At 41.8% G+C, this 13468-nt stretch overlaps 1 protein-coding gene across 1 annotated transcript in view; it reads left to right on the plus strand.

Annotated features, from left to right (window-relative positions):
• Positions 1-13468, plus strand: part of LOC112113030 (breast cancer type 2 susceptibility protein-like) — an 84109-nt gene that overhangs the window by 37441 nt on the left and 33200 nt on the right. Inside the window, exons 14-18 of the mRNA XM_026653551.1 lie at positions 687-880; positions 3185-3372; positions 5643-5813; positions 6117-6471; positions 7153-7308. Coding sequence (XP_026509336.1) covers positions 687-880; positions 3185-3372; positions 5643-5813; positions 6117-6471; positions 7153-7308 — 1064 coding nt within the window. The remainder of the gene's footprint in view (positions 1-686; positions 881-3184; positions 3373-5642; positions 5814-6116; positions 6472-7152; positions 7309-13468) is intronic.

Below are 13468 nucleotides of genomic sequence, written 5' to 3' on the forward strand. Positions count from 1 at the left end.
ATACTTTTGTTTAGCATACATTATTCTAGGCGCTGTATAGAATGGTCACTTCTAGTATGTTTTATTTATGTACGTATGTACGTACTTTTATTTTGTTTGCCAATGTTTTTAAAATTTAGGTCCAATCCTGCCAAACGCTCATGGCCAGCATTTTCCAAGAGGCATAAGGGAATTAGGTAGTCAGCTTTCAGTGGGAGTTGGGCTTACCTCTTTTAGGCTTTTTTGAAAATCCCAGTCAGCATGTGTAACTTCACTTATGTGAGTAGTCCAAATTTCTTCAATGGGACTAATACATACATTATACACATCTATAAGTGTTTGCAGAGTTAGGCCCATTGTTTACAAGGAAAAGGTCACTTCTTTTTAAAATCTCAAGATTATAGATTCAGAAATGATTGACTACTTTCTATTTTAATGTTTTCAACAAAAACAAACATAGATGCTAGAATAAAAGTGTTTAACTTTGAAATGCACTCATTGAATTAAACATTTTAAAATGTTTTCAATGAATGATACTTCTTAAATAGTTTTGATTCTGTATGTTTGCTGTATGGCAAATTCTAAAAACCATTATGCTAGCTAAAAAAATCATGCTTGTTACCCACTTGCTTTTATTGAAATGAGTTCATATCCTAAATTAACACACAATTGAAACAAGATTTGATGTGTGGTGTTTTTTTTCCTAGCAGATTTGATGGAAATTATTGCAAACCTTCACTGTGCCAGAAATCTGCAAGAGATGAGAATTAGAAAGAAACAAAGGCAAAATATTCACCCGCAGCCAGGCAGTCTTTATCTCATGAAAACATCTGCAGCAAAAAGGATCTCTCTGAAAGCTGCTGTAGAAGACAAGTCTCCTAGTACTTATTCCATTGAACAGGTGGATCTTTATTGTATTATTCAAAAGGTCTAGCTAATTTTGAATAAGTGAATTTAAGTGAAATACTTAAATACTCCTTGGATTTTATAGCCAAATATTACAGCAGTACATTCACTAAGGTAGTAATCACAATAAAAAAAATTAACTAGTACATGCAGTCATTTTAGTTTTAAGAAACTTTTGTATCTCTGTGGCCCTTCAAAAATTATATTACAAAATAAGGGTAGAGCAAATTACAAAGGTAAAGTGAGGGGCTGTAAATCCCCCAGTGCGATGGCTCTTAACCCACAATAGTTAATCCTAAAATGAAATTTCAGCCTTTTATATAACATGTTCTGATTTCTGCTGAGATCCTACTAGTGATTTTTCCTCTTTTCTGCTACCTTGGAGCCAAGTTGGTATCAGAACCCTCTTGTTCCCAGCAGAGCAAAGGAGCAGAATCTCATAGTCATCCCACTGTTCTTATTGGCTGTGGTGTTTGGTTTTGTTTTTTGTAATTCATATGTGTGACATCACTCCTATAAAACCTAAGACTTTCTCATAGCCCACAGTGTGTGTAACATACTTGGCTTTACTAGAGAATTGATAGCTTTAGAAATGATTAACTGAAAAGCCTGGTAATAGCTAATAGGTGACATGTATGGTTTCTTAGGCATGAATGTAGAAAATTGCGTTCAGATTTTATTCCACCTTCTTATTCCACCTTTTTTTTTCTAGTTAAAATGACAAGCTTGCCATTATGATAGAGAAAAATGATCTTTTAAATGATCTTTTGGGTCTTTTTTAGGCAGTTTGTTTTGTTTGAAATATTTTACTCTTTGGTGTTTATATTCATTTCCTTTGTAAACTTTGGACAAAAGGGCCCAATTCAACAATACAAAAATATCCATGTAAAATCTTTTACTGCTGATTGAGGATCTCATATTGTTTATGCAAATTTTGTTGAGAAATGTTTGATAAGTGAAAATTTTAGATTAATAGACAGAAGGGACCATGGTGAAAATCTAGTTTGACTTCCTGTGTAATATAGGCCCTAAGGCTTCCCTGAATTAATTCCTCTTTGACCCAGAGCATATCTTTTAGAAAAACTTCCAAGCTTTCTTTTAAAATTGACAATGATGGAGATTCCACCTCAATCTTTGGTAACATTGTTTCAATGGTTAATTACCCTCACTGTGAAAAATTTGCATTTTATTTCTAATTTGAATTTGTCTAGCTTCAACTTCCAATTACACCTCTACCCCAATATAACGCGGTCCTCGAGAGCCAAAAAATCTTACCGCGTTATATCGGGTAGGGAAGGCTGTGCCTCCCCAAACAGCCTGGCCCCGCCTCCTGTGCGACCCCCACCTACTTCCCGCCCCCGACTGACCTCTCAGAACCCCCAACCCATCCAACCCTCCCTGCTCCCTATCCCCTGACCGCCCCCCGAGTTCCTCTGCCCCTTAATGTGAATGTGAATTTAAGGGGGGAGGGATAGCTCAGTGGTTTGAGCATTGGCCTGCTAAACCCAGGGTTGTGAGTTCAGTCCTTGAGGGGGCCACTTAGGGATCTGGGGCAAAATCAGTACTTGGTCCTGCTAGTGAAGGCAGGGGTTCCTTCCAGTTCTATGAGATAGGTATAGGATAGGTATATTATTATCCAACCCCCTGGCCCGGCACCCTTAACACGCTGCTCAGAGCAGCGTCTCGGAGCCGTCCCTAGAGGGGTGCGGGGCCTGGGACAAATCAATATCCCTGCTAGTCTCCTCACCATCCGCCCAGCACTCCCGGCTGCAGCTCGTCTCCTCACCCTGCCTGCCGCTCGCCTCCCCGCTAGTCTCCTCACCATCTGTCCGGTGCGCCTCCCCGTGTCCACCCGACCGCCGCTTTCCTGCTCACTGTCTTCCCGCCCGCCCGCCTCCCCCCCCCCCCCTCCTGCCTGCCACTCACCTCCCCATTCGCCTCCTCACCCTGCTTGCCCGCCCATCTCCCACCCTTAACACACTGCTCAGAGCAGCGTTTCGGAGGCTGACCCGACGGAGCACGCAGCCCCGCCCCACAAAACGCTGCTTTGCTGTGTTGTATGCAAACCCGTGTTATATCGGGTCGCATTATATCGGGGTAGAGGTGTAATATTGTTAGGAGTTCCTCCTCTATGCTTGGATTACATATTAGTTTTCCCTGGCAGATGAGAACTGAACACATTTAAAGGAGATGTTTTACAATAACTCTGTATTTAACAAGAAAATTTTCTGGTTGCTGAAATGCTTGTTGTATCGGATAGTTTTTCTTACTTTGCTGTCTCTCACCTGATCATTTACAGCTGCACATGTATGGTGTTTCGAAGCACTGCATAAAAGTTAACAGCATAAATGCAGAATCTTTCCAGTTTCTCATCCAGGATTTTTTCAGTAAGGAGTATTTACTGGCTGGACATGGAATACAGCTTGCTGATGGAGGATGGCTTATACCTACTGATGAGGGAAAGGCAGGGAAAGAAGAATTTTACAGGTTTGATTATGAGTTTGAGGAAAAAATTATTCCTATATTACTACATGATATTACCTTATGATGGGTTCCCAAACTTGGTTCGCGGCTTGTTCAGGCGGGCCGCGAGGCACTTTGTTTACCTGAGCGTCCGCAAGTATGGCCGGTCACAGCTTCCAGTGGCCGTGGTTCACCTTTCCCGGCCAAAGGGAGCTGCGGGAAGCGGTGGCCAGGAACAGCGAACTGCAGCCACTGGGAGCTGTGAGTGGCCGTACCTGCGGACGCTCAGGTAAACAAAGCATCATGCAGCCCGCCAGGGGCTTGACCTGAACAAGCTGCGAACCAAGTTTGATAACCCCGTCCTATGATAAAACCAGTATACACAGTAAGTGTTTATAAGATGGTAGCTACTCTCTTACTACAGGTCATTAATGCACATTTTAGTCTACTTATGCCATTGTACATAAGAATATTTTAAGCCTTTGTATTTATGTGAGGCTTAATATGTGCAATGGGTCATCTGTCCATTTCTCCACTGTGGTGATCTGCAAATAGGAATATAGAAGGTTGACTTATATTAAAATCAGGAGCATATTTTCGGAGTGGTTTTCAAGATTCATGTAGCCTGGAAGCCTGCTGAATCTTTTGATTGAGATCTTTTGACTTTTTCAGGTGGGGGGAGGGGGGAAGGTTTTTGTTGTTTGTTTTTTGCATGATGGGTGAGAGAACTTGCAAATCTTCCAGTTCAATTATTACTCTCTCTTCCCTTTCAAAGGGAAGTTGGATTTATAGAGTGAGATCCTGACTCCACAAAGGTCAATGGTAAAACTCCTGTTGATTTCAGTGGGTCCAGTTTTCATTCATACCTTTTTGAAGTTATAAGAAAGGCCTGAAGGATTTTTCCTTTCTACATTAGAAATTCAGGGTTTGTCCACTCTGGAAGCTTCTGAATAACTGCAGTATTGGCAAGATTATGACATGGAGATGACCCCTCTCAGCTAGTTTGGTTTCATTTTCTCATTTTTATTCGGATTAAAAATTAGTGAGTTTTTTTGCTAATACCTATCTTATTAAAACACTTGATTGAAAAGTTCTCTTAAGGATTTAACATCCCTGCTTTTCAGATGAAGGACTAAAAGCCCTTGATCCTCAACTGTGAGTTGTCCAAGGAGTCTTCCAAACCAAAAAAAAAATTTAAAAAAAATGGGGAGACAAGACATTCCTAAAATTACTAAGGAAAACAACTAGCGGAAAAAAATTCTAACTTTTCTTATTTGAGGGGGGAATATGCTGTTTAGGGCTTTTTTATATACATTGTTAGTGGTTTGGTTTAGATTATCAATTAGCAAAATGTCACATAACTTGGCTCAATCAATTTATTAATCAGATAGATCAGCACAGAAGGGTTTATACATTACCTGTTTCAGAGGAACAGTATTGCAACAGTTCAGTCTGTCCAAAGTGTGAGCTTAATTTGACTTATAAATATAGTCCACTTGTTTATGACAAGTAGAATATTAAATACACTTTACTCCTTTTTTCTTATCTAGTTTCATACCTATATTTTCAGGATACAAAGATAGTTGTACCAACCATAAACAATAACATTTCAGATATTAGTAGACAGTAAAGTAAGTTTAGACAGTAAAGAAAAGAACTGTTTTCTGCTCCCAGCACACAATTTATATGTAACATTCCTTAACAGAACATACAACTTCTGATAGAAAGTAAATTTCCACAAAAAATCAAAGCATTCTGGGAATCCAGTTCATAGTTATACAACTTAGCCTAAATACAAAACATTTTGTAAATATACATAATATTGCCTAAGAAGGCATAAGAAACAAAAAGGAGGCAAACATAACTCTTTCCTCCACACTCCCCATCCCTACCCATTTGCAGGCCCCTTCTGAAGATCAATTAAAAGCAAAATATACACAGGCAGTGTAACTCTACTGTGCACTTTTATAAATCAATTATATTTTACCTTGCTACTGGCCATTTTGCAAATTAGTTACAACCCAAAAGACATCATATGACGCAAAACACTGCAACTTCGGTTTTGATTATTTTAGAAAGATTTTTAAAATATTTTATTTACTTGTCAACATTTTTCATATTTTCTGATTCAATGGCCATTCCTGATTTCCTCAATAAATAGGATACAGGGCCGGCTCTGGCTTTTTGGCTGCCCCAAGCAAAAAAAAAACGGGGCAGCCAGAACGGCAAAGCAAAAAAAAATTTGAACAACTTAAAATGGAGTTCAGTTTAATATTATAAAAATTTGTATGCAGGGCACTCTGTGATACACCTGGTGTGGATCCAAAGCTAATTACTGAAGCCTGGGTCTACAACCACTATAGATGGATTGTATGGAAATTGGCAGCTATGGAAATCTCTTATCCACAGGAGTTTGCTAATAGGTGTTTGACACCAGAAAGAGTGCTACTTCAGTTAAAATACAGGTAAGTGTACAGCAATATATTTAAGGTTTTTGCTGCACAGTAAGTTCTGTGAATTTTGCACACACCAATTTTATGTTTCTGAATCTGTTTGAATGCTTGTGTTATTTAAGTTCATCCCTTTGATACTTAAAATATATCATAAACATTTTCAAAAATATATAGAAGTTCCAGTTTCTACCAAGGGGGCTTGGTCATATAGATTGGTTAGTTATAGTTAAGCACTGTTTAATTTAAAAGAAAATATCTTAGACCGTGTATATTTTTAAGTGTATTGTGAATGCACTGTTCCTTTTTTTTTTGTAGATATGATTTGGAAATTGATAAAAGTCAGCGATCAGCTATCAAAAAGATAGTGGAGAGAGATGATATAGCTGCAAAAACACTCATACTGTGTGTTTCTAAAATCATATCATTAAATGAAAACATGTCTGATATCTGTAGTAATAAAAACCTTGTGGAAAGCAAAAAAAGAGCAGCAGTGATTGAAGTTACAGATGGGTGGTATGGGGTTAGGGCTCTCTTGGACCCTCCTCTCCAAGCACTGTTACATGGAAGAAGGCTGACTGTTGGTCAGAAGATCATAGTACATGGAGCAGAACTTGTGGGCTCTCAAGATGCGTGCACACCATTGGAAACTCCAGACTCTCTTATGTTAAAGGTGAAATTAAGTATTACTGTAACTTGATTAGATGTGCATTTTGAGGGTGGTGGTAGTTATCTCGGCAGTGCCATAGGCGTAGATGGAGCTTTACAGGCAAGTAAAAAATATATTCTCTGTCACAAAGAGTTTGCAGTCTAGATTTGATGGGGCATGACATGATAGAGGATATTATACAAGAGAGGTAGGAAATGAAGGAAAGTTTTTATACAGCAAAGTTGTATCAAGTTACTACATGCTGACGTGTTCTTTAAATGCTTTTTTAAATAATTTGGTACTAAATTGCTCAAGAATGTGAGACATTGTTTGGGAGGGGGATGAAAAAAGTAGGTTGGGGGAAGGATTTTGAAGAAGAGAGGAGAATTTGGGACATAAGGTGTTTCTGGGGTATGAGACATGCGAAATATTTTTATTTGAGGAGCTTTCTATTCTGGTATGAAGTAATAAGGCTGTTAGGTCTCATGGACACTCACTATTCACTAAAATACATTAGGCCGTCAGTTTGCATATCTCTCTATTCAGATGTGGTTCACACTATGAAAAAGTTGGAAAACCCTTAATATGTTCAGTTTCACATATAAGAACATTTTAGATCGAGAGTTTTCCCTCTAAATTCAATTACTTACTGATCTTTTTGGTCTGTTTGTGGCATTTTCACTTAAAAACACTTAATTTACTCAGATTTCAGCTAACAGTACTCGACGTGCTCGGTGGCATGCCAAACTAGGATTTCATCAGGATCCCAGACCTTTTCCTTTGCCCTTGTCATCACTTTTCAGTGAAGGTGGTACTGTTGGGTGTATCGATATAGTTATTCAAAGAGCTTATCCTATTCAGGTACAGTATGAATACTTTTGGGCTAAAAAGTTTAATAAGATAATGTATCATTTGTGAAATACTAATAGAGTAAATTCTCACTTCATTATGTCTGCACTTGACTTAACACTTCAAGAGAAGTGTATACCTCAGTGAACCAACTATTTCAATTTATGCCCATTATCCTCTAATCAGCTTTACTTTTGGCTCCTCGGAGCCTGGAGTAACAGAGAGTTTCAGAACTTTGTAATTTTTAAAGTGGGAGACTTGTCTGAGAGCAAGCTAAGGAAAAATGTTGACGAACAACCTTTCAGCTCAAAGCAGAACAAACCAGACCAGTTGGGTTCAGTTTGTAGCATACAGCACCACAGCATAGAAGTTAAAAATTAAGGAGCATTGTTAGGATTGCTGCTTGTTTTGCCTGACTTGGTTGCATCACTATGTGACCTATTATCATTTTATTTTTAAATTTCAGTGAAAATAAGTTGTGAATGTATATAAATTAGAACAGAGTCATTTTAAACACCACCAGAAATTCAGATGGAATTTTTTAATATTCAGATACACGCTTCCTTCTGCAGGCCAGCATCTCCCACAATACTAAGAATGGGCTGATCCCGCTCCTCTCAATAATTTTGTAGCACAGCCCCTTCTCCAGCTTGATGGCAGAACTTCAACTTCTTCAGCAGGAGCTAATGGCAGTTTGCATTGCTCCTGACCATTTTCTTTGCCAGCTTTATTTTTTTACATTTTTTGGACAGTAGCAACTTTTTACCCCTTCTTCCTCCTTTTCATCTTCTGGATTGGGTATTTAGCAGGTTTCAACCACCTCGATCTACTGCTGCAGCACTTCCTTGCCTCTGCTCCTGCCTCAGACATGGCTGAATTTTACCATGAACACAGAGCTGAACCAAAGTGGTGGTATCATATGTGAGGCAGCTTTTACAGGCTTATCAGAAGGCAAATTATGCCATGTCTGGTCTCATACAGCCAACCCTTGCACTGCCAGTGCATCGAGCTGAAAGTCAGACTAACATGTTGGGACACCCCTCCCCTGAGGAATGGCAACTCCAATGGAGAATAATTTGATGTTTCTGATCATCTCAGGGAGAGAGTGTAAGTATAAGACCAGCGCCATCCAGCCAGCTCAGGGAGGTAAATTTCACAAAAGACCTAGCCCAGAAAGAAAAGACTCCTTAAGGGACACCATGTGTATCATTTACCCCAAGATACTGAAATGGACCTCAGTTTCCCAGGGGAAATAAAGCAGGTCTTCTACACAACTCCTTTTCTCCCCTACATGAATCAGTGGTTTCTCACAATGAGACCCCATCCCACAGGTAGTGGGATGGTGTGACAGATATGAGACATTGAAAGCATGGAAACTTCAAAAGACTGACCTAGACAAATTGGAGGATTGGGCCAAAGAAATCTGATGAGGTTCAACGAGGACAAGTGCAGAGTCCTGCACTTAGGACGGAAGAATCCCATACACTGCTAAAGGCTGGGGACTGACTGGCTAAGCGACAGTTCTGCAGAAAAGGACGTGGGGATTACAATGGACGAGAAGCTGGATATGAGTCAACAGTGTGCCCTTGTTGCTAAGAAGGCTAACGGCATATTGGGCTGCACTAGTAGGAGCATTGCCAGTGGGAAGTGATTATTCCTTTCTATTCGGCACTGGTGAGGCCACATCTGGAGTATTGTGTACAGTTTTGGGCCCCCCAGTACAGAAAGGATGTGGACAAATTGGAGAGAGTCCAGAGGAGGGCAATGGAAATGATTAGGGGGCTGGGGCACATGACTTACGAGGAGAGGCTGAGGGAACGGGGCTTATTTAGTCTGCAGAAGAGAAGAGTGAAGGGGGATTTGATTGCAGCCTTCAACTACCTGAAGGGGGGTTCCAAAGAGGATGAAGCTTGGCTGTTCTCAGTGGTGGCAGATGACGGAATAAGAAGCAATGGTCTCAAGTTGCAGTGGAGGAGGTCTAGGTTGGATATTAGGAAACACTATTTCACAAGGAGGGCGGTGAAGCACTGGAATGGGTTACCTAGGGAGGTGGTGGAATCTCCATCCTTAGAGGTTTTTAAGCCCCGACTTGACAAAGCCTTGGCTGGGATGATTTAGTTGGGGTTGGTCCTGCTTTGAGCAGGCGGTTGAACTAGATGACCTCCTGAGGTCTCTTCCAACCCTAATCTTCTATGATTCTATGGCTGTAATACTGAGATGTGCAAGACATAATGGGCACTTTTGCACCTATATGTATTGCTGTGAGGTAGGGATTATAGTCTGGCTCCATGGGAGGAGGGTTACAGATCTTCCTCCAGAAACTAAAATTCACTTGGGAGTAATTACTGGAAATCCCTGGAAAGGCACACAACTCCAGAGAAGTATCACAAACTGGAGGAATAGCACATACTTGTTCAGATCAGCTTCAAGAAGCCCAGCATACAAAAAACAAGCTTTATACCAAAAGGAGCATCCTGAACTGACTCAGGCAGCCATGGTAGGCCACAGTCTTTTGGCCTTTTTAACCTTCTTAACATGTGGGAATGGTTTCAAACAATAGCGCCCTCATTTCCCATACCAAGCACCCGTTGGGTTGGCCATTTAAAATGGGTTTGCAATGTAAAAGGAGGGGCTGCGGTTTCCGGGTTAACATGCAGCACAAACCCAACTAACCCCCCCCCCCCCCCACCCCCAATTCTCGGGGATGATCACTTCACCCCCCCCCCCACCACCACGTGGCTAACAGCGGGGAACATTTCTGTTCATCAGAGCAGGAACGGGCACCTCTGAATGTCCCCTTAATAAAATCGCCCCATTTCAACCAGGTGACCGTGAATGATATCACTCTCCTGAGGATAACAAAGAGCGATAAGGAATGGATGTTGTCTGCATGCCAGCAAACACCTGGACCATACGATGCCATGCTTTGTTATGCAATGATTCCAGACTACGTGCTACTGGCCTGGCGTGGTAAAGTGTCCTACCAAGGAGGACGGGATAAGGCAGCCCTCCCCAGAAACCTTTTGCAAAGGCTTTGGGAGTACATGAAGGAGAGCTTTCTGGAGATGTCCCTGGAGGATTTCCGCTCCATCCCCATACATGTTAAAAGATTTTTCCAGTAGCTGTACTGGCCGCAATTGCCAGGGCAAATTAATCATTAATCATTAAACATGCTTGCTTTTAAACCATGTGTAATATTTACAAAGGTACACTCACCAGAGGTCCCTTGTGTGCCCTCAGGGTCTGGGAGCACGCCTTGGGTGAGTTTGGGGGTTACTGGTTCCAGGTCCAGGGTGATAAACATATCCTGGCTGTTGGGGAAACCGGTTTCTCCGCTTCCTTGCTGTGAGATATCTTCATTGTCTTCATCCTCATCTTCCTCGTACCCCAAACCCACTCCCCTGTTGCATGATTCTCCATTGATGGAGTCAAAGTACACGATTGGGGTAGTGGTGGCTGCACCCCCTAGCACCGCATGCAGCTCCGCGTAGAAGCGGCATGTTTGCGGCTCTGCCCCGGATCTTCCGTTTGCCTCTCTGGCTTTGTGGTATGCTTGCCTTAGCTCCTTAATTTTCACGCGGCACTGCTGTGCGTCCCTGTTATGGCCTCTGTCCTTCATGGCCTTGGAGACCTTTTCTAATATTTTGCCATTTCGTTTACTGCTATGGAGTTCAGCTAGCACTGATTCATCTCCCCATATGGCGAGCAGATCCCGTACCTCCCGTTCTGTCCATGATGGAGCTCTTTTGCGATCCTGGGACTCCATCACGGTTACCTGTGCTGATGAGCTCTGCGTGGTCACCTGTGCTCTCCACGCTGGGCAAACAGGAAATGAAATTCAAACGTTCGTGGGGCTTTTCCTGTCTACCTGGTCAGTGCATCTGAGTTGAGAGTGCTGTCCAGAGCGGTCACAATGAAGCACTGTGGGATAGCTCCCGGATACCAGTAACGTCGAATTCCGTTCACACTACCCTAATTCCGACCCGCTAAGGCCGATTTTATCGCTAATCCCCTCATCGGTGGTGGAGTAAAGAAACCGGTTTAAAGGGCCCTTTAAGTCGAAAAAAGGGACTTAGCCATGTGAACGTGTCCAGGCTTAATTCGATTTAACGCTGCTAAATTCGACATAAACTCGTAGTGTAGACCAGGCCTCAGTCCTTCTCTTGATCTACAAACTGACATGATACTTTAAACAAGAGTGAAAAATCCTGCTTGAAGGGTTTGAAGGAATTTGAAAACCTGCTAGGGTCTCCATGTTGAAAGTGGATAACAGGCAGTAAGCTTAGCATGTGTGTAGGCAGTTTATTTTATTATCTGTTCCTTCTATAATGCTTTTGTCCGAAATAAATGTACTGTGTGGACTGAAGGCTGTCTGGTCACTGGTAAATGCTGTCATAACCCTTAGGAGAGAGCAGAACTGCAAGTGCTGAACTAAAGTCAGACTGTTGGGATAAGCACAGTGAATTGTAACGGGACTGTAATTGTAACACTCCGGTCTGGAGGGAAAAAAAACATGAAATCCTACCTATAGAGAGATGGCAGCTAGAGTCCTGAGACCTTAAAGAGGTGCCCTGGAGGAGACCACAAAAGGAACAGAAATGCAGTTAACCCAGGAACTGTGGCAAAAGGGGACCTTGTTGAGGATGATGCAGAGGTAGAACTTGAGAGGCCTCAAGGTTTTTGATAAAAAGGGCCACAAGAGAGAGACATACACTCCTGGATAGTGGTCAAAAAATATAAAAAGGGAAAGAAAAAAATTACAAGAAATCTAAGACCTCTGACTCAGGCTTCACCACATCTACTCAGGATGAGAGAGCTTTCTGATTCAGGCTCTGAGCAGAGCATGGAAAAAAATGTGTGGAAAGGTTGCATCTGGCATCCAGATCCAACCAGAGCAGGTACCTGATGGGAAGCCCAAAGGCAAATACCTGCCAGGCAAGTCTCTGCCTGAAAAAGCAATCCCATTGTATTCTTCTTTAGAAGATATGATCAGGGATAAATGGGATACCCCTTAGAAACATAAGCATATCAGCAGACATGCACTTATATACTACAAGTTGCAAGAGCCCCAAAATGCCATCACATCAAAGGTAGATGCTACAATGCCATTAGCAAAAGATAGGATAATACCAACCAAATATACAACTGATAGTAAGGTGGAAATCACCCTCAAAGGGATTTTGAGTCTTCCTTGGTTGCCCTCAGTGTCCCTGGCCACTGCCTCCTTTGCAAGAGTCACCCTAATGTCCTAGCTGGATGACCCAAACGCCCTGGACAACAAGGACCAACCTGACTTCATTTACCATTAAGAAAATAGCCCTAGCAACAGCCTTTGTGGCAGATATCTCAGTGGATGTTATGAGATTCTCAGCCAGGGGCATCACATCCAGTTAACAGCCAGGTACCAAATGTGGTTGTGCCCATGGATGGCAGATGCCCACTACAAACAAATGCTGTGCTCATCCAAATTCACAGGCACTTCCCTATTTGGAGAGAAAGTGGGTGACATAGTGGTGGACAGTGCATCTAAACAAAGCAATTCCTCCTCTGCCCACATGGTATCTTGAGAAAGGACTACAAGCCCAGTGTCAAAGGCTTCAAGGATCCAAGCTATTCCTGGCCAGTTATGCATGTGGAGCAATACAAGGCATCAGATTAATGTCTACAAGATCTTGGGCAGAAAAAGCTTACGCTTCCACTGAGGAAATCTGCAGAGCAGCAACAAGGTCCTCTATTAACAACTTTTGTTAGATTCTATAAGGTGGAATTTCTGTCCTTTGTGGGGGTCTCCTTTGGAAGGGAAGGTGCTGCATGTAGTGAACCAGAAATAGTTCCCATTTTGGCATTTAATTTCAGGGGGAGACTTCCCTGTCTCAGTCTTTCTATATCCCTTCCTACTTATGTGCATTGCTTGCTACTTTCCATGTGTCTCAGAAATGTGGGAGACAGTTGGCTGCAAAATGAAGTTTCTTATCCAATAATTTTCTTTCTGTTTAGCAGCATCTCCCACAATTCTACTCTTCCTGTATGACTTATTAGTCAATGGACAAATTTAATTTTTATATCTCTAGTTTGTGAGCCAGGTAATGTAGTATATGTAGTTTCCTGGTTGGCTCTGAAATTGTTACTAATGTTCAAAGAGTTCTTACACAGTTTTGGAATGAATAGTCTG

Source organism: Terrapene carolina, unplaced genomic scaffold (genome assembly GCF_002925995.2).
Source record: "Terrapene carolina triunguis isolate 2854851 unplaced genomic scaffold, T_m_triunguis-2.0 Scaffold141, whole genome shotgun sequence".
In the NCBI taxonomy this organism is placed as follows: Eukaryota; Metazoa; Chordata; order Testudines; family Emydidae; genus Terrapene; species Terrapene triunguis.